Source organism: Taeniopygia guttata, chromosome 29, assembly GCF_048771995.1.
Source record: "Taeniopygia guttata chromosome 29, bTaeGut7.mat, whole genome shotgun sequence".
Taxonomy (NCBI): Eukaryota; Metazoa; Chordata; class Aves; order Passeriformes; family Estrildidae; genus Taeniopygia; species Taeniopygia guttata.
In genome coordinates, this window is record NC_133054.1 from 5,465,905 (window position 1) to 5,490,090 (window position 24,186).

The window sequence follows — 24,186 nt, forward strand, 5'->3', positions numbered from 1 at the left end:
CCCGCCGCCGCCGCTCGGGCCGGGCCGTGCCGGGCCAAGCCGGGATTACCGGGGCCGTGCGTCACCGGCCGGGCGGGGGGGGGGGGAGGCGGGGGGGTCCTCTCGGGGCCCCTCTCCCCGCTCCAGGGGCAGCCGCGACCCCCGGGACCCCCCGGGACCCCCAGGACCCCCCGGGACCCCCGGCCCGGCTGCCCCCGCCGAGGGAGGGACGAGGGGGGGCCGTGACCCCCAGCAGGGCCCCGAGACCCCCTCCGGGACCCCCATCCGGGGAGATTTGGGGTGTCAGGACCCCAATTGAGGGGATTTGGGGTGTCAGGACGCCCATCCGGGGGGGTTTGGGGTCTCAGGACCCCCATTGAGGGGGGTCCCCACCTCCTTCCTGGGGTAGCGGGGGTCCCCACGTCCCTGGGGGGGTCCCCACGTCCCTGGGGGGGTCCCCACCTACCTCGGGGGGGTCCCCACGTCCCTTTGGGGGTCCCCACCTACCTCGGGGGTCGGGGGGCTGCGGGCGCTGCTCCGGCCGCGGCCTCGGGGCCGTCTGAGCTCGGGGGGGTGGGGGAGCAGGGGAGGGGTCGGGGGGATTTTGGGGGGGGCCAGGCTCGCTCCTCCCCGCGCCTGGCACGGCCAAATTCGCGGGGGTACAACCCACCCCCCGCCCCCCCAGACCCCTCCCCAAACGCTCCGGGGGGGGTTGGGCAGATTTTGGGGCCCCCGGCCTTGTGGGGGACCCCCACCCTGGATGAGACCTCCACCCCGGGACCCCCCCCCCGTGCTGGGAGATGGGGGCCAGAGCTTGGACTTGGGGGGCTGAGACCCCCCCCCCCCAAAGGGAATTAAAGCCCTGTCAGTCCCCGGATTTGGGGGAAATCACCCCAAAATGGGCCCTGACCCCCCCATGGGGGAAAATCACCCCAAAATGGACCCTGAGCCCCCCCCCCCCCAAGGAATGAAAACCATGGCACCCCGGATTTGGGGGAAATCACCCCAAAATGGGCCCTGACCCCCCACCACGGGGGGAAAATCACCCCAAAACGAAAGCCCTGCCCCCCGGATTTGGGTGGAATCCCCCCCAACCGGCCCTGCCCCCCGGATTTGGGTGGAATCCCCCCGGATTTGGGGTGGCACAGGGCCCCTTTGTCCCCGCTGAAAGCAGCCTCAGAGCCCGGCTGAGCGCTAAGGAGGATCAGGGGGCTTAGGGGGGATTTGGGGGGGCTGTGCCAGGGTCCCCCCGGCCCGGCCTGACCCCCCTCACCCCCCCAGGCCCCCCCCCCCGATTTATTGCACTGCTGCCAGCGCCGGGGGGAGCCGAGGACGCCGCGGTGAGACCCCCGTCTGCCTTTATTTTGGGGGTTCCGGGGGGTCCGGGAGGGTCCGGGGGGGTTTGGGGGGTCCTCAGGAGCAGGGGGGCTGCAGCTGCCCCCTGTGGACGTACTCGAGGGCGGTGGCTATGGTCCTCATGTCCAGCTCGATGCTCCTGGCCCAGTTCTCCACGTCGCCGATCTCCTGGGGGGGGGGAATTTGGGGAGGGGGCTCCCAGGGCTGGGGTTTGGGGAGGGGGCTTCTAGGGGGTTTGGGGAGGGGGGCTCACCTCACGGGGATGGGGAGTCCCACCCAGCCCATTGCACCGAGAACCTCTGGGTGCTGCTCAAGACACTCCAGGACTCCATGGGTGCTGCCCAAGACCCCCAAGGTGCTCCTCAAGACCCCCTGGGTGCTCCCCAAACACTCCAGCACAAACCCAGGGGTCTGTGGGCTTCATCCCCCCCTCCAAATGGGTCTGGGGGCTTCATTTTCCCCCCCACCCCAGTACGCCCAGTGGCCCAACTGGTCCTACAGAGCTCCTCCTCCATCCTAGAGGGTCCCAGTGAGCCCCCTCCCCAGGGCTGGGACCCCTCCCCACTGTCAGGGAAGGGCAGGACCCCCTCCCCAGGGCTGGGACCCCTCCCCACTGTCAGGGCAGGGTGGGACCCCCTCCCCAGGGGTGGGACCCCCTCCCCAGTGCCAGGCCGGTGTTGGGACCCCCTCCCCAGGGCTGGGACCCCCTCCCCAGTGTCAGGCCGGGGTTGGGACCACCCCGGGGGTCCCTGTGAGCCCCCTCCCCACTGGCAGGTCGGGGTGGGACTCCCCCGCCCCCGGAGGGTTCTGGGTGGGGTCCCCACCTTGAGGGCCTGGTTGAAGCTCTCCACCATGGCGATCCAGTGGCCGCTCTGGCGGGCGAACTGCGCTGCCTGCGCCTGCAGCGTCTTCACCTCCTGCTCCAGCTTGCGCTGGTTCACGTAGGCCTGCGCCACCCTGGGGACACCGCAGGGACATGGGGACACTGGGGGCAGTGGGGACACTGGGGGCATTTGGGGTATTGGGGGGATTGGGGGGATTGGGGACACTGGGGGCATTGGGGACATTGGGGGCATTGGGAATATGGGGGTCATGGGGGTCACGTAGGCCTGCGCCACCTGGGGACACCGCGGAGACATGGGGACATGGGGACACTGGGGGCATCGGGGGCACTGGGGGCATTGGGGGCATTTGGGGGGATTTGGGGTTCAGGTTCGGGGTTTTGGGGGTGTCCCAGTTGGATTTGGGGTTCCCAGGGGGGTCCCAGTTGGATTTGGGGTTCACGTTTGCAGTTTTGGGGGGGTCCCAGTTGGATTTTGGTTTTTAAGGGGGTCCCCAGTTGGATCTGGGGTTCCCGGGGGGGTCCCAGTTGGATCTGGGGTTCCCGGGGGGTCCCAGTTGGATCTGGGGTTCCCGGGGGGGTCCCAGTTGGATCTGGGGTTCCCAGGGGGGTCCCAGTTGGATCTGGGGTTCGGGTTTGCGGTTTTGGGGGGGGTCCCCGTTGGATTTGGGGTTCACGTTTGCGGTATTGGGGGTGTCCCAGTTGGATTTGGGGTTTGGTGGGGTCCCAGTTGGATCTGGGGTTTGGGGGGGTCCCAGTTGGATCTGGGGTTCCCAGGGGTCCCAGCTGGATTTGGGGTTCCTGGGGGTCCTGGCGCTCACCCCATGTTCAGGTGATCCACCAGGGCCTCGGTCAGGCGGGTGGCGGCGGCGATGGCGTCCCTGCGGCGCCGCTCTGCGCGGGGACCCCCGTGACGTCAGCAACCCTCGCATGACGTCAGCACCCTCACCCGTGACGTCACCGCGCGGAGCCGTGACCTCACACCCCCCCCACCCCTCAGACTTCCCGCCCTTTCCCCCCCACCCCAGCTTTGACGGACAGCCGCGCCAGCCAATGGCGCGCCGCTCCCCGCCCGCGCTGGCCAATGGGAGCCGGCGGTTGCGCCGGTTGCCATGGGGACGGGGGCGGGGCTCACCCTGCAGCTCGCGCCGCTCGCTCTGGCGGGCCTGGTGCTCCTTCAGCAGCCGGGACAGCATGGCGGCCGCCGCCCCACGTGACCGCCCCGGGGCACGTGACACGCGCAGGCCCCGCCCCCTGCGCGTCACCGGCGCGTGACCGGGGAGGGACACGTGACCTGGGGGGGTTTGGGGGGGTTTGAGGGGGTCCTGTGGGGGCTATGGGGGATTGGGGGGGTCCAGTTCATCCCAGTGCTCCCAGTTCCCTCCCAGTTCATCCCAGTTCATCCCAGTTCATCCCGTTCCCTCCCAGTTTTCCCAGTTTTCCCAGTTCATCCCAGTTCATCCCAGTGCTCCCAGTCCCTCCCAGTCCTTCCCAGTCCCTCCCAGTGCTCCCAGTCCCTCCCAGTTTATCCCAGTACATTCTGTTCCCTCCCAGTTCCCTCCCAGTTCCCTCCCAGTCCCTCCCAGTTCCCTCCCAGTTCTCCCAGTGGCTCAGGCAGTTCTGGCCTCAGGAATTCGAGTGGGAACCGCGGCCAAAAATAAACCCGGGAATGGGGAAAAATTATCTTGGAATGGGAAAAAATATCCTGGAATGGGAAAAAATGTCCTGGGATAGGGGGAAAAATAACCCGGGAATGGGGAAAATATCCTGGGATAGCGGGAAAATAACCTGGGAATGGGAGGAAATAATCCGGGAATGAGGAAAAATAAAATTTGGGATGCTCATCCTGAAATAAAGGCCAGAAATAACCCCCAAAAATAAACCCTGAAACAACCCCCCGAAAATAAATCCTGACAGTAAGTCCCGAAAATAAACCCCCAAAAATAATCCCCCAAAATAAATCCTGACACTAAATCCCGAAAATAAACCCCGAAAAGAATCCCCCCAAAAAACCCCCAAATCCTAGAAATAAACACCCGAAACAAAAACCCCAGAAATAAAAATAAACTGAAAATAAATTAAAATAAAGCCCCCAAAAATAAAAAAATGAACCCCCTCAAATGAAAATAAAATTAGAAATAAATAAAAATTAAGCCCTCAAAAATAAATAAAAGTGAACCCCCCCAACTAAAAATAAAATTAGAAAGAAATAAAAATAACCACCCCCAAAATAAAAATAAAACTAAAAGAGGAATAAAAATTAAACCCCCAAATAAAACTAAAATTTAAAAATAAATAAAAATAACCCTCCATGGTTCCCACGGCCCTGGCGGCTCCCGAAAATCCCCGGGGGCTTTGGAGAGGGGCTAAAAATAGCTCGGAAAAAGTGACAAAATCCCCGATCACCCCAAAATATCTCCGGGGGCGGGGGGGGGGGGGGCACGGGAGTCGCGACATCTCTGAGCCCCCCCAAAAATGTCCCGATTAATTTTGGGGGGTCGCGATATCGCTGATCCCCCCTTGGGTTGGGGCTCTCCCCTCCAGGTTTTGGGGTTCAGGTGGTCCCCTGGAGCTCTAGGACCTCCCCCCCCAGGATCCCCCAACCCCCTCCAGTCCCGGTGTTCGGGGTCCCTCCCGGGATTTGGGGTCACTCCCGTTATTCGGGGTCACTCCCGGAATTCGGGGTCACTCCCTGGATTTTCGGTCACTCCCGCTATCCGGGGTCCCTCCCGTTATTCGGGGTCCCCCCCGTTATCCAGTGACCCTCCCGGTATTTTGGGTCCGTCCCGTTATTCGGGATCATTCCCGTTATCCCGTGCCCCTCCCGGTATTCGGGATCACTCCCGCTATCCCGTGCCCCTCCCGGTATTTGGGATCATTCCCACTATCCCGTGCCCCTCCCGGTATTCGGGATCATTCCCGTTATCCAGTGCCGCTCCCGGTATTCGGCATCGTTCCCACTATCCGGTGCCCCTCCCGGTACTTTGGGTCCCTCCCGGTATTCGGGATCGTTCCCGCTATCCCGTGCCCCTCCCGGTATTTTGGGTCCCTCCCGTTATCCGGTGCCCCTCCCGCCCCCGGGGTCTCTCCCGGCTCCGGTCCCGCCCGGCCGCACCCCGGGGTGGGGTCTCCGGGGGCTTCCCCGGTCCTGCGGGCGGGGCCGGGGCCGGGCCGGGGCCGCCCCTCGGGAGCTCCGGGGCTCCTCCCGCGGGCGGCGGCGGTGGCAGCGCGGGGATGGCGAGCTCGGGCTGCCGGCGGCTACCGGGGCTGCTCCTGTGGCTACCGGGGCTGTTCCTGTGGCTACCGGGGCTGCTCCCGTGGCTACCGGGGCTGTTCCCGTGGCTACCGGGGCTGCCCCCGCGGCTACCGGCGGCCGCCGCCTTCAACCTGGACGGGAGCAGCCCGGTGCTGAAGGACGGCGAGCGGGGCAGCCTGTTCGGTGCGGCCGTGGCGCTGCACCGGCAGCTGAGCCCCGAGCCCGCCGGGTGGTGAGCGCGGGGCTCGGGGGGCGCGGGGGGAACGGGACCCCCGGGCTGGGCTGGGCTGGGCAGGGGGGAGACCCCCGGGAATTGGGGGGCGGAGGGGAGAGGAGGTGGGGGCGCCCATGGGTGGGGGGATTTAGGGGTTTTGGGGGGTTCGGGGGTTGGGGGGATCCTGCGGAGGGGGTTTGGGTGGTTCGGGGGTTGGGGGGATCCTATTGCCGGGATTTGGTGGGGTTCGGGGGTTTGGGGGGGATCCTATTGCCGGGATTTGGGGGGTTCAGGGGTTTGGGGGGATCCTATTGCCGTGATTTGGGGGAAATCCAGAGCACCGAGAGCCGCGGGAATGGGGAGAACGGGAGAACCGAACCGGCCGCGGGGCTGAGGGGGACCGGGACCCCCGGGAATTTGGGGGTTTGGGATCACCGAGAGCCACGGGGCTGAGGGGGACCGGGACCCCCGGGACCGAGTCCGGGGCACGGCAGAAGGAGGGGACGGTGGCAGAGGGGACAGTGACAGTGGCAGCAGGACAGGGACAATGGCAGGAGGACAGTGACAGTGGCAGAGGGGACAGAGACGGTGGCAGAGGGGACAGTGACAGTGGCAGAGGGGACAGTGACAGTGGCACAGGACGGGGACAGCGGAGGCCGCCCGGCATTACTCGGCATTAGTGGGGCGGGGGGGCTCTGGGGGGGCTCTGGGGGCGCTCGGGGGGGACACGGGGGGCTCGGGGGGCAGCGCTGCCCCGGAGCGCTCGGCTGGAGGGACCTCCCCGGCTGGGACCCCCCGGGCCGTGCGGCGAACGCCCACCCGAGACTGCCGGCCACGGCCCCGTGTCCCCGTGTCCCCGTGTCCCACTACCCCCGTGTCCCCGTGTCCCTCTGTCCCCCTGTCCCGCTACCCCAATGTCCCCCTGTCCCCCTGTCCCCCTGTCCCCCCGCCATCCCCCGGGCCTCTCGGGCCGTTACCGGGGGTCTCAGCCATGGCGACCCCCGGAGCGGGCAGCCACCCGCGTCCCCCCTCCCCTGTCCCCCTCCGTGTCCCCGCCCTCCCGGTGTCCCCGCTGTCGCCGCGGTGTCGCCGCTGCCGCCCGAGCCGCGTTCTTGGCACCGAGGGCGGCTTTGGCCGCCGGTGCCCGCTGCGGGTGTTTGCGGGGCCGCGCTGGGCTCGGCTCCACCGACGCGGCCCCGATGTCCCCCGATGTCCCCCGGTGTCCCCCGGTGTCCCCCGGTTGTCCCTCGGTGTCCCCCGCTGTCCCCCGGTGTCCCCCGGTTGTCCCTCGGTGTCCCCCGGTTGTCCCCCCGCTGTGCCCCGCTGTCACCCGATGTCCCCCGGTTGTCCCCCCGGTTTTTCCCGATGTCCCCCGGTTGTCCCCCCGGTTTTTCCCCGCTGTCCCCCGGGTTTTCCCCGCTGTCCCCCGCTGTCCCCGGCGGGGCTGGGGCCGCCTTTGTCGCGCTGTCCCCTCGCTGGCCGCCCCGGCCCCGCTCCCGGTGGGGCACCCGGTGCCTCCGTGCGCTCCATCCTTTTTCGGGCATGTTGCTGCGCGGTTATTTTGAGGGAATTCCGGTTTATTTTTACCGCCTCTCCCTCCCCGCCACCCCCCGTGGGCGCCGCCGTGTCCCCGGGCCACCGGCAGCCCGGGCCGCGCCGGCCACGAGCGCCCCGCGGCCACCGGGGAAGCGCCGGTGGCACCGCGCCGGTCCCGCGGGGAGCGCCCCGAGTGCCCTGGCGGGGGTTTGGGGGGGGGGTCCGGGGGTTTTTGGGGTGTCCGGGGGTGTCCGGGGGATGTCCGGGGGATGTCCGGGGGTTTTGGGGGTGTCCGGGGGGTGTCCGGGGGTGTCCGGGCTGTCCGGGGTTTTTGGGGGTGTCCGGGGTGTCCCCTGCTGTCCCCACACGTGTCACGGGCCAGCAGCTGCCCGGCCGGGCTGGCACCGCGCTGGCACGGGGGTGGCACGGTTGGCACGGGGGTGGCACAGCTGCACCCGGGGGTGGCACGGCTGGTGCGGGGGTGGCACATATGGCACGGGGGGTCCCGGGCGGGTCTCAGCGACCCTCGGGGACCCCCCGATCCCTGACGTGGGGGTCCCCACCCTGCCAGGCTGCTGGTGGGAGCCCCCCAGGCGCTGGCACTGCCCGGCCAAGGCGCCAACCGGAGCGGGGCCCTGTTCGCCTGCCCGCTGAGCGCCGAGCCCACCGACTGCCGCCGGCTGCCCATCGACCAGGGAGGTCAGCGGGGCACCGGGAGGGGCCCCGGGGGGGGGGGGTCCCGGCGGGGCTGACCCCCCCCGGTGCCCCGCAGGGGACCCGCAGCGCGAGAGCAAAGAGAACCAGTGGCTGGGGGTCAGCGTCAGGAGCCAAGGGCCCGGCGGCAAGGTCGTGGTGAGCACCGGGGGCACCGGGGGCACCGGGGGCACCTCAAACCGGGTGGGCTTGGCGTGTCCCGGCTCTCCGTGACCCCCGGGAGGCACCGGAGGGCACTGGGGAACACACGGGAAACACCGGAGGGCACCGGGGGACACCGGGGGGCACCGGGGACACCTCAAACCGGGTGAGTTGGGGTTCCCCCGGCTCTCGGTGACCCCCGGGGTGCCCCCCCAGACCTGCGCCCACCGGTACGAGGTGCGGCACCGGGTGCGGACGCCGCTGGAGACGCGGGACGTGATCGGGCGCTGCTTCGTGCTGAGCCAGGACCTGCAGGAGCGGGACGAGCTGGACGGCGGCGAGTGGCGGTTCTGCCGGGGCCGCCCGCCGGGCCACGAGCGGTTCGGGCTCTGCCAGCAGGGCCTGGCCGCCGCCTTCAGCCCCGACCGCCGCTACCTCCTGCTCGGGGCGCCCGGCACCTACAACTGGAAGGGTGAGGGGCGCGGGGACCCCCCGGGGTGGGGTTGGGGGTGTCAGGGGTGTGGCACCCACCATTGGGAGGGTGAGGGGCGCGGGGACCCTCCCCGGGGTGGGGTTGGGGGTGGCACCCACCATTGGGAGGGTAAAAGGCACTGGGACCCCCCCCCGGCGGAATTTGGGGGTATCAGGGATGTGGCACCCACAACTGGGGGGGGAGGGCGCTGGGACCCCCCTGTAGGGCAAAAAGGGGGCTCGGGGCTGCCCTGGGGAACGGAGGGGCATGTGGGGGGGGCACACCTGCCCGGGGAGGGGGCCCAGGGGTGCCCAGGTGCACCCAGGGGTGCCCGGGGGATGCCGGGGCTGGAGGTGTCCCCACTGTCCCCCCGTGTGTCCCTGGGGGGGGGGGGGGTTGGTGCCCGGGGGTCTCTGGGGGTCCCTGGGGAGGGTCCCTGCCCGGGGGTCTCTGAGGGTCCCTGGGGAGGGGTCGGTGCCCGGGGGTCCCTGCCCGGGGGTCTCTGAGGGTCCCTGGGGAGGGTCCCTGCCCGGGGTTCTCTGAGGGTCCCGCGGGCCCCCAGGCACGCTGCGCGTGGAGCGGCTCCCCCGGAGCTCCCTGGACCTGCTGCTGCCGGACTCGGGCCCCTTCGAGGCGGGGGGCGAGAAGGCGCAGGACCCCTCCCTGATCCCCCTGCCCGCCCACAGCTACCTCGGTACGGGGGGAGGGGCGCCCCCCGCGCCGCCCTGACCCCCCTCCCCCCGCGTGTGCGTGGCCGTGGCAGGGCTGCTCTTTGTGACAAACGTGGAGAGCGCGACCCCCGACCTGAGGGTCTTCCGCACCCCCCAGCCCGGAGAGAGGGTCCCCGGCGCGGCCGCGGACGTGGGGCACAATTCCTACCTGGGTTCGTGCGTGCCACGCGTGTGCCACGCGTGTAAGGCGCGTGGGTGCCACCCGCGTGTGTGTGTGCAGCGTGTGACCCTCCCCCCGTGCCCTGCGTGACCTTCCCCCACCTCCCCTCCCCTCCGGGAGGGTCCTGCGGGCCCACGCGTGTGCCACGCCTGTGCCCACCCGCGTGTGGGACCCGTGTGTGCCACCCGTGTGCCACGCGTGTGTGTCTGTGCCTCGTGTGATCCTCTCCCCGTGCCCTGCTGCCCTCCCCCACCATCCCAGGAAGGGTCCCGCGGGCCCACGCGTGGTGCGCTGTCCCCACGGGTGTCACCCGTGCCGCGTGTCCCCTCGGTGGGTGTCCCCGTGCACACGCGTGTCGCCTTCGGGGGTGTCCCTTTGTCACGCGTGGCCGTGGGGGTGGGTGGCGCCTGCACAGGGGTGGCAGTGACACGCTCGGGTGTCACCTGTGCACACCTGGCACACTCAGGTGTGACCTGTGCACACTCAAGTGTGACCTGCACACACTCAGGTGTGACCTGCACACACTCAGGTGCCACCTGTGCCCTCGTGTCCGTGTCCTGCACACGGGCCCCCCCTCCCGTGTCCCCAGACGCGCCCCTGTCCCCACTCGTGTCACCCCCCGCGTGTCACCCCCGCACACGCGCGTGTGGCCGCATCACCCCCTCCCCTCCCCCGCCGCTGCACGGCCCCGCCCCTCTTGTGTCCCCAAATCCTGTCCCCAAATCCTGTCCCCAAATCCTCAAATCCTGTCCCCAAATCCCCGTCCCTGTCCGGGGCTGTGCTGGGGGCACTGCCAGGCTTGGGGGGAGGTCCCAGAGTTTTTTGGGGGCGGGGGGTCCCAGAGCCTTGGGGGGGGGGGAGGTGTCCCAGAGCTTTGGGGGGGGGTCCCAGAGCTTTGCGGGGGTGTCTCAGAGTTTTTTTGAGGGCGTCCCTGAGTTTTTTGGGGGGTCCTGGAGCCTGGCCTGTCCCCGCACCCCCCCGTCCCCGCTTGTTCCCCGCTGTTTTTGCATGGGGGGGTGCATGGAATGTCGGGGGGCTTTGGGGGGGCTCGGGGGGCTCGGGGGGCTGCTCACGGCAACCACGGCATGTGGGGAGGGGGCTGTGCTCTGGATTTTGCTGCTCTGACCCCCAAATTCTGCACTTTTCGCCCAAATTCTGCCCCTTTCCTCTAAAATTTGACATTTCCCCCCAAAATCTGCCCCTTTCATCCCCAAATCTGCCATTTCCACCCAAATTCTGCCCTTTTTATCCACAATTTTGCCCTTTTCCCCTAAAATTTGCCATTTTCCCCCAAAATTTGCCATTTCCCCCCCAAAATCTGCCCTACTGGGAATTCACGGGCTGTGCCGGTGTCCCCGCCGGGCTCTCGGTGGCCCCGGGGCTGGGGTGACTGCTCTGTCCCGGTGTCCCCTGGCTGGTCCCGGGGCTGGGGTGCCCGGTGTGTCCCGGGGTCCCGCAGGGTTCCCGGTGTCCCGCAGGGTCCCGGTGCTGACCGCGCAGTCCCGGTGCCCCGCAGGGGTCCCGGGGCCGGGGTGCCCGGTGTGTCCCGGTGTCCCGGTGCTGGTCCCGGTGCTGACCGCGCCGTCCCGGTGTCCCCCAGGGGTCCCGGGGCCGGGGTGCCCGGTGGTGCCCGGTGTGTCCCGGTGCTGGTCCCGCAGGGTTGCCGGGGCCGGGGTGCCCGGTGTGTCCCGGTGCTGGTCCCGGTGCTGACCGCGCCGTCCCGGTGCCCCGCAGGGTCCCGGTGTCCCGCAGGGGTCCCGGGGCCGGGGTGCCCGGTGTGTCCCGGTGTTCCGGTGCTGGTCCCGGTGCTGGTCCCGGTGCTGAGCGCGCCGTCCCGGTGCCCCGCAGGGTTCTCGGTGGACTCGGGGCCGGGCCTGACGCAGCGGCAGCAGCTGAGCTTTGTCAGCGGCGCCCCCCGTGCCAACCACACGGGCGCGGTGCTGATCCTGCGGCGGGACGGGGCCAACCTGCTGCGGGCGGAGGCGCTGCTGCCCGGGCACCAGCTCAGCTCGGCCTTCGGGCACGCGCTGGCACTGCTGGACCTCAACAGCGACGGGTGCGGGGGCACGGGGGGTATGGGGACATGGGGGGCACGGGGGGCATGGGGGGATTGGGGGGCACGGGGGCCACGGGGGCCACGGGGGGCACGGGGGCCACGGGGGGGATCAGGGGCATCGGGGGCATTGGGGACACGGGGTGCATGGAGGGCATGGGGGGCACGGGGGGCACCGGGTGTCCTTGTGCCAGCCCTGGAGCTGGGCACGCGTGGCACCTGCAGGGGTGACCCTGTGGCACGTGCCCCCTCCCCACCCCTTGAACCCCCCAAAATCCCCTCCCCAACCCCTTGAACCCCCTCCCCACCCCCCAAAACCCCCTCCTCCCCCAAACCCCCTCCCCACCCCCTGAACCCCCCCAAAACCCCCTTCCCACTCCGCTGAACCCTCCCAAAACCCCCTCCCCAAATCCCTTGAGCCCCCCCAAAACCCCCTCCCCACCCCCCAAAACCCCCTCCCCCCCCAAACCCCCCCCATACCTTGAACCCCCCCCAAACCCCCTCCCCACCCCCTGAACCCCCTCCCCACCCCCCGAACCCCCTCCCCACCCCCTGAACCCCCTCCCCACCCCCCGAACCCCCTCCCCACCCCTCGGCCGGGCGAATCCATCCTCGCCGCTGTTCGGGGGTGACATCTCCGTGTCCCCCCCCAGCTGGATGGACCTGGCCGTGGGGGCCCCCCACTTTTTCGAGCGGCAGGAGGAGATCGGGGGGGCCGTGTACGTGTACCTGAACCCGGGGGGGCGGTGGGACAGCGCGACCCCCGTGCGGCTGAACGGCCCCCGGGGCTCCGCCTTCGGCACCGCGCTCTGCTCCGCCGGGGACCTGGACCGCGACGGCTTCGAGGGTCAGGGGGCTTCGGGGGAGGGGGCTGGGGGGCTCCGGGGGGTTTTAGGGGGAGTTCGGGGGGGTTTCGGGGGATTTCAGGGGGTTTCGGGCGGTTTCAGGGGGTTTTGGGGGGCTTTGGGGTCTGGGGATGGACCTCAACCACGATGGGTTTGAGGGTGAAGGGCTTCGGGGAGGGGGGTTTGGGGGATTTTGGAGGGGTTTGGGGGGAGTTTCAGGGGGGTTTCGGGGGGATTTGGGGGGGTTTCGGGGGAGTTCGGGGGGATTTCAGGGGTTTTGGGGGGGGTTGGGGTGCTTTAAGGGGGGTTTTGGGGTGATTTGGGGTCTGGGGACGGACCTCAACCGTGATGGGTTTGAGGGTGAGTGGCTTCGGGGGGATTTGGGGGGGATTTGGGGGGATTTGGGGGATTTTCGGGGCTTTTGGGGTCTGGGGATGGACCAAAACCTTGACGAGTTTGAGGGTGAGTGGCTTCGGGGGGATTTGGGGTGGTTTTGGGGGGATTTGGGGTCTCCAAGGGCAGGCCATGGCAGAATTGCACCCCTCGACCACGACAGAATTTCGGGTGAGGGGTTTTGGTTGGGGGGGGCGGATTTTGGGGTTTTTTTTTTGGGGTCCCCAAGATCTGGGGAGGAACCCATGGGGCACAACCGAGCCTGGGGGGGGCTCGGGGGCTTTTGGGGGTCCAGGTCGAGCTGCTGGGGCCACCTTGGGTGGGGAGGGGGCTGCACCCCTAGGGGGTCCTCGGGGAGGGATCTGGGCCCCCAAATCCCTCCCAAGTCCCCCAAAATCCCCCCAAATCCCCCCAAACCCCCCCCAAATCCCCCCTTTTCCCCCAGACCTGGCCGTGGGGGCTCCTTTTGACGGCGCGGGCAAAGTTTTCATTTACCACGGCAGCGCCCTGGGCATCGTCACCCGCCCGGCGCAGGTGAGGGGTCCCCGGGGGGGTCCGGGGGGTCCCCGGGGGGGTCCGGAGGGTCCCCGAGGGGGTCCCCGGGGGGGTCCCGGCTGACCCCGAGCCGCCCCCGGCCCAGGTGTTGGACGGGGAGGCCGTGGGGGTCTCGGCTTTTGGCTACTCGCTCTCGGGGGGGCTGGATGTGGATGGGAACCTGTACCCCGATCTGCTGGTGGGGTCCCTGTCCGACACCGTGGTGCTCTACAGGTGAGACCCCCGCCCCCCGAGCGGCCCCCCGGCCCTGCGACCCCCGGAACCCCCAATTCCCGACAATCCCAAATCCCCTGAGCAGGGACCCCCGGAACCCCCCAATTCCCGATAATCCCAAATCCCAGGACCTGGGACCCCCAGAATTCCCCAATTCCTGAAAATCCCAAATCCCCAGAGCAGCCCTCTAGCTCTGGGACCCCCCCCCCCTCCCCAGACCCCCAGAATTCCCCAATTCCCGAGAATCCCAAATCCCCCGAGCAGCCCCCCAGCCCTGGGACCACCGGAATCCCTGAATTCCCGAGAATCCCAAATCCCCAGCTCTGCAATCCCCAGAATCCCCCATTCCTGACACTCCCAAATCCCCGGAGCATCCCCCGATTGCTGGGACCCCCCCAGACCCCCGGAACCCCCCAATTCCCGACAATCCCAAATCCCAAGAGCACCCCCCCAGCCCTGGGACCCCAAAATCCCCCAGTTTCCGAGAATCCTAAATCCCCCGAGAGGACCCCCAGCCCTGTGACCCCCAGGATCCCCCAAATCCCTGCGGACCCCCAAATCCCTGAAGCGCTCCCCCCCCCGCAGCAATTCCCCACCCCCAGGGACCCCCAAATCCCTCAGAACCCCCCCCCGCGCCCCCCGCCCCTCGGGGGTCCCTCTGCTCCTGCCGGGGCGCACTGAGGAGTGGGGGGCTCCCCCCGAGACCCCCGATTCCCCCCGTAGGGCGCGGCCAGTGGTGCACGTGTCCCGGGACGTGTCGCTGCTGCCGCCCCACATCGACCTGGAGCGGAGCAACTGCCGCCACGGCCGCGGCGTCTGGTGGGTGGCACCGGGTCCCACCCGTGTCTCCCCACCCGTGTCCCCATCCCGGCCCCACCGCGGGGGGGCTGCGGGATCCCCCCGGTGACCCCCGCCCCCCCGCAGCGTGGAGGTGCGCGCGTGTTTCAGCTACACGGGCCCGGGCAGCGACAGCGCCCCGCTGGGTGAGTGGGGACCCCAAACCCGGGGGGACCCCAAAACCCGCGGGTCACCCCATTTCTGGGCATCCCCCCCATTCCTGAGACCCCAAAACCCGGGGGTCACCCCCTTCCTGAGAACTTCCGAGCCCTGGGACCCCAAAACCCGGGGTTCGCCCCGTTCCTGGCATTCTCCCCATTCCTGGGACACCCCAAACCCCGGGGTACCCCCGTTCCTGGGGATTCCCCCGTTCCTGGGAACCCCCGAGCCCTGCGGGACCCGAACCCCCGGGGGACCCCCCGTTCCTGGGCGTCCTCCCGTTCCTGAGACGCCCCGAGTTCTGGGGGACCCCAAACCCCAGGACCCCCAATCCCTGGAGACCTCACATCCTTTGGAGTGGCCCCAATCCACGGGGATCCCCCAATCCCCCAGAACCCCAATCCTCCAGAGCCCCCCCAGTCCCTGGGGACCTCCCAATCCCTTGGAGTCCCCCCAGTCCCTGAGCATCCCCCAGCCCCCCAATCCCTGGGGACCCCCCATCCTTCGGAGCCCCCCCAGCCCCTGGGATCCCCCCAATCCCTGGGGACTCCCCCAATCCCTGGGTACCCCCCATCCTTCGGAGCCCCCCAATCCCTGGGTACCCCCAGTCCCTGGGTACCCCCCATCCTTCGGAGCCCCCCAATCCCTGGGTACCCCCAGTCCCTGCGCCCCTCATCCCTTGGCCCCTGCCCGGTCTGGTCCCCCCGGTGCCGGTGACGCCGCCGGTGCCCGCAGAGCTGCGCTACGAGCTGGAGGCGGACGGGGAGCGGCGGCGGCGGGGCCTGGTGCCCCGGGGCTCCTTCGTGGCGTGGGGCCCCGAGACCCCCGAGACCCCCGAGACCCCTGAACCCCGCACCTCGGAGCTCGGGTCCCGCATCTCGGGGATCCTGGAGCTGCCGCGGCAGCGCGAGCGGCGCTGCGTGCCCGCCACCTTCCGCCTGCACGTGCGTGCTTCGGCCTCGCCCCCCCGCCCCAGACTCCTCATCTTCCTCTTCCTCACCTTCCCCAGCCCCCTTATCCTCACCTTCCTCATCCTCACCTTCCTCATCCTCACCTTCCTCATCCACATCTTCCTCCTCCTCACCTTCCTCAGCCTCCTCAGCCTTACCCTCCTCAGCCTCCTTATCCTTATCTTCCTCATCCTCATCTTCCTTCTCCTCACCTTCCTCAGTCTCCTTATTCTCACCTTCCTCAGCCTCCTCATCCTCACTTTCCTCAGCCTTCTCAGCCTCATCTTCCTCAGCCTCAGCCTCCTTATCCTTATCTTCCTCATCCTCATCTTCCTTATCCTCACCTTCCTCAGCCTCCTCATCCTCACCTTCCTCATTCTCAGCCTTGCCCTCCTCAGCCTCCTTATCCTCACCTTCCTCCTCCTCACCTTCCTCATTCTCATCCATCCTCAGCCTTCTTATCCTCACCTTCTTCAGTCCCACCTTCCTCATCCTCAGCCTTCTCAGCCTCTTCTTCCTCAGCCTTGCCCTCCTCATCCTCAGCCTCCTCAGCCTCTTTATCCTCATCTTCCTCACCCTCACCTTCCTCATCCGCAGCCTCCTCAGCCTCTTCTTCCTCATCCTCAGTCTCCTTGTTCTCACCTTCCTCACCCTCCTCATCCTCACCCTCCTCATCCTCACCTTCCTCAGCCTCCTTATCCTCACCTTCTTCAGCCTCACCCTCACCCTCCTCACCCTCACCCTCCTCACCCCCAGCCCTGCCCCCATCCCCTCCTCCTCCTCCTCTCCTTCCTCCCCATGCCCCCGTCAGGTGCGTCCCCGAGCGCCGCCCTGACCTTCCTCCCGCCTCCTCCTCCTCCTGGCTCAGGACGGGATCCGGGACAAGCTGCGGCCGATCGGGCTCAGCCTGGACTTCGCCATCGCGGGCGGGCACCGGGGCGGGCACCGGGGGGCGCGGGGCGCGGCGCTGCCTCCACTGCCCCCCGTGCTCAGCCCGCGCCAGCCCAGCTCGCTGCGCGCTGAGGTGGGCACCTGGGCATCCCCCGTGTCACCTGTGTCACCCCTTGTGTCACCCCTGTGCCACCTGTGTCACCCCTGTGTCACCTCCTGTGTCACCTGTGTCACCTGTGCCACCCCAGTGTCCCCTCAGTGTCCCCTCATTGTCCCCTCAGTGTCCCCTCAGTGTCCCCCCATGTCCCCTCAGTGTCCCGTCAGTGTCCCCTCAGTGTCCCCCAGTGTCCCCCCCTGTCCCCTCAATGTCCCCTCAGTGTCCCCTGGTGTCCCCTGGTGTCCCCTCACTGTCCCCGCCGCTGTCCCGGGTTGTCCCCTCACTGTCTCCCGTGTCCCCAGGTGCATTTCCTGCGCCAGGGCTGCGGCGATGACCAAATCTGCCAGAGCCACCTGGAGCTGTGGCCGCGCTTCTGCGCCCGCTTGGGGGACAGCGACTTCGTGCCCCTGCCCAGGTCAGGGGACAGCGGCCACCGCGCTGTGCCAGCGCCGGGCCCGGGGTGGCACTGCCACCGCGCCCTGAGGGACCGGGGGTGTCCCCAAGGGAGTGACAGGGGTGAGGGTGGCACTGCCACCGCGCCCTGAGAGACCGGGGGTGTCCCCAAGGGAGTGACAGGGGTGAGGGTGGCACTGCCACCTCTCTGTGAGGGACCGGGGGGGTCTCCAAGGGGTCACAGAAGCGAGGATGTCACTGCCACCTTCACCCTGGGTGCCCGGGGATGTCCCCAAAGGGTGACATGTGCCAGGATGGCACTGCCACCTTCATGCTGAGTGCCCGGGGATGTCCCCAAGGCAGTCACAGGGGTGAGGGTGGCACTGCCACCTTCACCCTGATAGCCCGGGGATATCCCCAAGGGGTCACAGAGGCGAGGATGGCACTGCCACCTCTCAGTGAGTGCCCGGGGATGTCCCCAAGGGGTCACAGAGGCGAGGATGGCACTGCCACCTCTCAGTGAGTGCCCGGGGATGTCCCCACGGTGGCCGTGCCCGCAGGGACGAGGATGGCACTGCCACCTTCGCCGTCAGTGAGCAGAAGGACGTGGCGCTGGAGGTGCGGGTGACCAACGAGCCCTCGGACCCCGCGGAGCCGCAGCGGGACGGGGACGATGCCCACCAGGCCCTGCTGGCGGCCACCTTCCCCCCGGAGCTGCCCTACGCCGGCCTGCGCGGCGACGGGCACGGGGTGGGCACGGGGACAGGGACAGGGATGGGGACAGGAGGGGATGGAGGGGACAGGGGACAGGAGGGGTGCGGGCACAGGGGCAGGGACAGGGGACAGGGGCAGAGGGGACAGGAGGGGATGGAGGGGATGGAGGGGATGGAGGGGACGGGGGGGCACAGGGGACAGGGGACAGGGAGGGACAGGAGGGAACAGGGGACAAGGCACAGGGGACAGGAGGGGACGGGGGGACAGGTGACAGAGGGACAGGAGGGGTGCGGGGACAGGGGACAGGAAGGTACAGACGGGACATGGGGGGTGTGGGGACAGGGGACGGAGGGACAGAGGGGACGGGGGGATGCGGGACAGGAGGGGGACAGAGGGGGACAGGACAGGGGAACAGAGGGACAGAGGGGGACAGGGGACAGGAGGGGGACGGGGGGCACGGGGGGCGGCGGGGTAGGAGGGGATGGGGGGACAGATAGGACAGGAGGGGCGGTGAGGGACAGAGGGATGGGGTGGGACAGGGGAGACAGGGGGGACAGGGGGGGACAGAGGGACGGAGGGGACATTGGGACAGGGGGGACAGAGGGACAGGGGGGACAGAGGGACAGGTCTCAGCCCTGTCCCCCCCCCCCCAGGACAAGGTGCTCTGCTTGGCCAACCAGAACGGCTCCAGAGTGGAGTGCGAGCTGGGGAACCCCCTCAAACGCGGGGCCCAGGTGGGCGCAGCCCCCTCCCCAACGCCCCCCGACCCCTCCCCAACGCCCCCCGACCCCGACCCCTCCCCCGGCCCCCCCCCCCCAGCGCTCACCTGCGCCCCCCCAGGTGCGGTTCTTCCTCATCCTCAGCACCTCGGGCATCTCCATCCACACCACGGAGCTGGCGGTGCAGCTGGAGCTGTCCACGTGAGCCGGGCGGGGGGCTGGGACCCCCGGGATTGGGGGCTGGGACCCCCGGGATTGGGGGCGGGGAGCCTCGGGATTTGGGGCCAGAACCCGGGGGGGGGGGTTTGAGAGTGAGAGCCCCGGGAAATTTGGGGTTTGGAATCTCCAGGATTTGGGGCCAGAGACCCGAGGATTTGGGGGCTGGAATCCCAGGGGATTTGGGGTTCGGAGCCCCCCGGGTTTGGGGGTTGGAATCCCAGAGTATTTGGGGTCAGACCTCCAGGATTTGGGGTCAGAGTCCCCCGGGTTTGGGGCCAGAGCCCCCAGGATTTGGGGCCAGTGCCCCCAGGATTTGGGGTCAGAGCCTCCCGGATCTGAGGTGAAGTCCTGGGGAATTCGGGGTTCAGACCCCCCAGACTTTGGGGACCAGACCCTGGAGGATTTAACAACACCCAGGCAGTTTTAGAGTCCGGCCCCCCAACATTTAGGGTCGGGGGGCTGCAATTTGGGGTTCAATCCCCCTGCACGGCCCTTGGGGTTTTTTTGGGGGGGTCTCACCCCCCGCCACGACCCCAAATTCGCCCCCAGCACCAGCGAGCAGCCGGGGCTGGAGCCGGTGGTCGTCCGCGCCCGCGTGGTGATCGAGCTGCCCCTGGCCGTGATGGGGTGAGTGGGGAGGGGGTTTTGGGGTGCCGGGGGGGCGGTTTTGGGGTCAGGGACCCCCCCTCACAGCCGGGCTCTCCCCGCAGCGTGGCCGTGCCCCCCCGGCTGTTTTTTGGGGGGCAGGTGGTGGGGGAGAGCGCGGTGAAGAGGGAGAGTCAGGTGGGGAGCGCCGTCAGCTTCGAGGTCACGGTGAGAGAACCCCCGAAATTACAGACCCCAAAAATTACAGACCCCCCAAAATTACAGACCCCCAAAAACAGAGCCCCAAAATTACAGACCCCAAAAATTACAGACCCCAAAATTACAGACCCCCAAAAATTACAGACCCCCAAAAACAGAGACCCCCGAAATTACAGACCCCAGAAATTACAGACTCCCAAAAACAGAGACCCCTGAAATTACAGACCCCAAAATTACGGACCCCAAAAACAGAGACCCCCCCCCCAGGGGTCAGGGCTATTTGTGGGGCTGAGATGTTTTTTGGGTCGGGGCTGTTTTTGGGCCTGGGTTGGTTTTGGGGTTGGGGTTATTTTTGGGGCCGGGCTGTTTTTGGGGTTGGGGTTATTTTTGGGGCTGGGGTTATTTTTGGGGCCGGGGTCATTTTTGGGGCCCGGGTTGTTTTAGGGACTGGGGTTATTTTTGGGGCTGGGGTTATCTTTGGGGCTGGGGTTATTTTTGGGGCTGGGGTTATTTTTGGGGCCGGGGTCATTTTTGGGGCCCGGGTTGTTTTAGGGACTGGGGTTATTTTTGGGGCCAGGGTTATTTTTGGGGCTGGGGTTATTTTTGGGGGTCCTGGCTGTGCCCCCCCAGGTCTCTCAGCGGGGGCCGCTGCTGAAGACCCCCGGCTCGGCCGCGCTGACCATGCAGTGGCCGCTGGAGCTGCCCAATGGGAAGTGGCTCCTGTACCCCCTGAGCCTGGAGCTGGGCACCCCCCCCGTGCCCTGCAGCCCCCCGGCCAACCCCCTGCGCCTCGCCCTGGTGAGATCCGGGGGGCCGGGGGGGTCCTGGGGGTGTCCGGGGCGGTCCAAAGGTGTTCAGAGGGATTCAGAAGTGTCCAAGGGGTGTCCAGGAATGTTTGGGTGGTGTCCAGGGGTGTCCTGTGGGTGGCCAGAGGTGGCCAGGGGTGGCCAGATGTGCTCAGAGGTGTCCAAAGTTGTCCAGAGATGTCCAGGAATGTTGGGGGGGTCGCCAAGGAGTGTCCAGGGGTGGCCAGAGGTGTTCTGGAGCTGTCCAGGGGTGTCCTTGGGGTGGCCAGGGGTACCCAGGGGTGTCCAGGAGGTGCACGGTGGTGTCCCAGGGGTCCCTGCTCCCCACCCAAACCCCCTCTTGTTCCCCAGGAGCCGCCCGGCCAGGGGGACCCCCCCCAGGAGCCCCCGGCCCGGCCCTGGTCGGTGCCCGCGGGGAGGAGGAGGAGGAACGTGACCCTGGTGAGTTTGGGGGGGTTTGGGGGGCCCTGCTCGGGGGGTTGGGGGTCCCCCCATTCCCGGGGTGTCCCCGGGGTGTCTCCCCGATTCCTGGGGTTTCCCTGCACTGTCCCTCCCAATCCCGGGTGTCCCCCCAGTCCTGGGTGTCCCTGTTTTTGGGTGTCCCCAATCCCGGGTGTCCCTGTTTTGGGGTGTCCCTGTTTCGGGGTGCCCCGTTCCAGGACTGTGCCCTGGGCACCGCGCGCTGCCGCTCGTTCCGGTGCCCGCTGCCGTCGCTGGAGCGCTCGGAGCTGCGGGCGCGGGGGCGCCTCTGGAACGGGACCTTCCTGGAGGTGGGTGGCCGGAGGGACCCCGCACCCCGAATTCCCGAATCCCGAATTCCCGAACCCCAAATCCCCAATCCCGAATTCCTGAATCCTGAGTTCCCAAATCCCGAATTCCCAATTCCCGAATTCCTGAGTTCCCAAATCCCAAATTCCTGAATCCTGAATTCCGAATCCTGAATTCCCAAATCCCGAATTCCTGCACCCTGAATTCCTGAATCCTGAATTCCCAAATCCCGAATCCCAAATTCCCAAATCCTGAATCCCAAACTTATGAATCCCGAATTCCCATATCCCGAATTCCGAATTCATGAATCCCAAATTCCCAAATCCCGAATTCCAGAATTCCTGAGTTCCCAGATCCTGAATTCCCAAATCCCCAAATCCCAAATCCCCGAATTCCTGAATCCCGAATTCCTGAATTCCCAAGTCCTGAATTCCTGAATCCTGAATCCCAAATCCCAAATCCCAAACCTGAAATCCTGAACCCCCAAACCCCAAATCCAGAGTCCCGAATCCCGAATTCCCAACCCCAAACCCCAAATTCCCAAACCTGAAATCCGGAACCCCCAAACCCCAAACCCCAAATCCCAAATCCCAAATCCTGAATTCCCAACCCCAGGAGTTCCTGGGCGTGCAGCACCTGGAGCTGATCGTGCGTGCCGAGGTCTCGGTCACCTCCCCCCGCGGCAACGTCCTCATCAGGGACCCGGTGGCGCAGGTGGGGACAGCTGGGGACAGCTGGGGACACCCGGGAACACCTGTGGGGACACCTGGGGACATCTGGGGACATCTGGGGACAGCTGGGGACACCCGGGAACACCTGTGGGGACATCTGGGGACACCTGGGGACACCTGGGACACCCCCGGGTACACCTGGGGACACTTGGAGACACCTGGGGACACCCCTGGGACACCCCTGGGGACAGCTGGGGACAGCTGGGGACATCTCCAGGGACACCTGAGGACACCTGGAGACATCTGGGGACATCTGGGGACAGCTGGGGACACACCTGGGGACACCTGGGGACATCCACAGACACCTCTGGGGACACCTGGGGACAGCTGGGGACACCTTGATGTCTCCATGGTCCCACTGACCCCTCCATGACCCCCTGTGACCCCAATGACCCCCTGTGACCCCAATGACCCCCGTGTGACCCCGGTGTGACCCGCAGATGTCGCTGTCGGTGCACGCGGAGCCGGGCGTGGCCGTGCCCGCTGTGCCCTGGTGGGTTCTGCCGCTGGCGGCGCTGCTGGGGCTGGCGCTGCTGGGGCTGCTGGTGCTGGCGCTGCGCAAGGTGAGGCAGAGCCGGTGTCGCGATAGAGAGCAGGCGTGTCGCGATATGGTGTGATAGAGCATGGCATATCACAATAGAGAGTGTGGCATACTGCAATATGGCATGATAGAGTATGGCATATCACGACATAGAGCATGGCATGTCGCGATATGGCACGATAGAGAGTGGCATGTTGCAATACAGAGCATGGTGTGTCGCAATATGGCATCACAGAGTGCAGCATATTGCAGTACGGCGTGATAGAGCGGGGCATATCGTGATATAGAGCGTGGCATGTCATGATATATCTCGTGATATATCGCAATATATCCCACGATATATCCCATATAACAATATCCCACACTGTCTGGTGCCATATCGCGATATCACACTCTCCAGTGCCATGTCACGATATATCCTCCACTGTCCGGTGCCATGTCGCGATATACCCCACGCTGTCCGGTGCCATGTCGCGATATCACACTCTCCAGTGCCATGTCACGATGAATCCCATGCTGCCCAGTGCCATATCATGATATCACACTCTCCAGTGCCATGTCGCGATATATCCTGCGATATATCCCATATAGTGATATCTCACTCTGTCTACTGCCATATCATGATATATTCCCCGCTGTCCATGCCATATCGCGATATCCCCCGCTGCCATGTCGCAACACACCCGGTGCCATGTCGTGATACCTCCCCCACTTGTCCATGCCCTGTCGCGACATGCCCGGTGCCTCTCTCCCTGTCTCAGGCCGGGTTTTTCCGCCGGGCGCCGCCGCCGGCCGTGCCGCGGTTCCGCGCCGTGCGCATCCCCCAGGAGCAGCGGCCGCAGGCCAGCGACGGCCGCACCGGCACCGTCCGGCGGCCGCACTGGGCAGCTGGAGCCGCTGACCGCCGCGGCGCCGCGGCGGGAACGGCCTGACCGGCACCCGGGACGGACGGACACGGACGGACGGATGGACACGGGATGGACAGAGGGACATGGCGCTCACAGACGGATGGACACGGCACCCACGGACGGATGGACACAGACGGACAGATGGACATGGCATGGATGGATGGACATGGCACCCATGGACAGACAGACATGGCACGGACAGACGGATGGACACGGCATGGATGGATGGACATGGCACCCATGGACAGATGGACACAGCTGGACAGATGGACATGGCACCCAGGACAGATGGACATGGCACAGATGGACACAGCACCCATGGACAGACAGACACGGCATGGACAGATGGACACAGCACAGACGGACAGATGGATACAGGGTGGACATGGGAGGGACAGGGACGGGGACAGCGCTGCACCAGGACACACCTGATGGACACCAAGGGACTGACGGACACGGCTGGACAGATGGACAGGGGGATGGACAGATGGACACAGGCTGGACACAGGACAGGGGACACAGATACAAGAAGGCTCCATGGAGGCCCCGCCATGTCCTGGAGCTCCCAGGATGGGCAGTGGCCAGACAGAGCCACGGCCCCAGGGGTCAGTCTGGCCCCAGGGGTCACTTTTTGTCCCCATGGATCACTTTTTGTCCCCAATAAAAGGCGCTGACCCCACACTGACCCTGACCCCGTGTGCTCCTTTGGTGTCCAGGGGTGGCCGCCATGATGGGTGTAGTGACCACTGTGATGGGTGTGGCCACCATGATTGGTGTGGCAGCCACCATGAGCGTGTCCATGCGCCATGATGGATGTGGCGGCCGCCATGATTGATTTGGGCAGCCATGATGGACGCATCCATCATGTACGTGTGGGCAGCGGCCGCTTCCCCGTCGCCCCAAACCGGATCTCCCGGCCTAACCGGACACTCCCTCCCCCCACGGGTCGGTCCGGGCCGCTCCGGCCCCGCCACAACTCCGGTACCGGCGCCTGAAGCGTCGCCCTGCCCACACCCAAGATGGCACCGCGCCCTGAGCCCTCGCAGAACCCTCCAACATGGCGGCACCCACAACGGCGTCAGTGACGTCATTCTTTTTCCTGCGCATACCGGAAGTAGTGCCGCCATATC

General features: G+C 67.1%; 2 protein-coding genes across 4 annotated transcripts; one reads left to right on the forward strand and one right to left on the reverse strand.

Annotated features, from left to right (window-relative positions):
• Positions 1-1,167: 1,167 nt before the first annotated feature.
• BLOC1S1 (biogenesis of lysosomal organelles complex 1 subunit 1) lies at positions 1,168-4,504 on the reverse strand. The gene is made up of 5 exons (XM_041711629.2): positions 4,483-4,504; positions 3,312-3,470; positions 2,998-3,070; positions 2,160-2,292; positions 1,168-1,503 (listed from the first exon to the last, which is right to left on the reverse strand). Exons 1-5 carry the CDS (start codon positions 4,487-4,489, stop codon positions 1,393-1,395), a joined length of 483 nt encoding a protein of 160 aa, XP_041567563.2. The 5' UTR covers positions 4,490-4,504; the 3' UTR covers positions 1,168-1,392.
• Positions 4,505-5,342: 838 nt separating this feature from the next.
• Positions 5,343-23,741, forward strand: ITGA7 (integrin subunit alpha 7). Of its 3 annotated transcripts, none has more exons than XM_072919603.1 (25): positions 5,345-5,664; positions 7,754-7,881; positions 7,955-8,034; positions 8,254-8,509; positions 9,072-9,203; positions 11,249-11,456; positions 12,107-12,300; positions 13,137-13,225; positions 13,332-13,459; positions 14,183-14,278; positions 14,384-14,442; positions 15,191-15,399; positions 16,274-16,429; positions 16,756-16,868; positions 17,407-17,596; positions 18,214-18,294; positions 18,401-18,480; positions 19,048-19,125; positions 19,209-19,311; positions 19,933-20,100; positions 20,460-20,549; positions 20,768-20,878; positions 21,492-21,590; positions 22,048-22,170; positions 22,910-23,741. In XM_072919603.1, the coding sequence occupies exons 1-25, from the start codon at positions 5,411-5,413 to the stop codon at positions 23,078-23,080; spliced, it is 3,396 nt and encodes a 1,131-aa protein (XP_072775704.1). In that variant the 5' UTR covers positions 5,345-5,410; the 3' UTR covers positions 23,081-23,741. The 3 variants fall into 3 exon arrangements, with proteins under 3 accessions (XP_072775706.1, XP_072775704.1, XP_072775705.1); XM_072919604.1 differs by lacking the exon at positions 9,072-9,203 and adding an exon at positions 9,273-9,392 and having other exon boundaries at positions 5,346-5,664; XM_072919605.1 differs by lacking the exon at positions 19,933-20,100 and having other exon boundaries at positions 5,343-5,664.
• The last annotated feature ends 445 nt before the right edge of the window (positions 23,742-24,186 follow it).

Bases quoted from the DNA above. Each gene is read 5' to 3' on its own strand.
- BLOC1S1 (XM_041711629.2), bottom strand. The intron at 3,071-3,311 runs GTGAGCCCCGCC...GTCCCCGCGCAG, and splicing joins CGAGCGGCGCGAGCTGCAGG to AGCGGCGCCGCAGGGACGCC. The intron at 2,293-2,997 runs GTGAGCGCCAGG...CGGTGTCCCCAG, and splicing joins GTGGATCACCTGAACATGGG to GGTGGCGCAGGCCTACGTGA.
- ITGA7 (XM_072919603.1), top strand. From the start codon at position 5,411: ATGGCGAGCTCGGGCTGCCGGCGGCTACCGGGGCTGCTCCTGTGGCTA. The intron at 13,226-13,331 runs GTGAGGGGTCCC...CCCCCGGCCCAG, and splicing joins TCGTCACCCGCCCGGCGCAG to GTGTTGGACGGGGAGGCCGT. The intron at 21,591-22,047 runs GTGGGGACAGCT...TGTGACCCGCAG, and splicing joins TCAGGGACCCGGTGGCGCAG to ATGTCGCTGTCGGTGCACGC.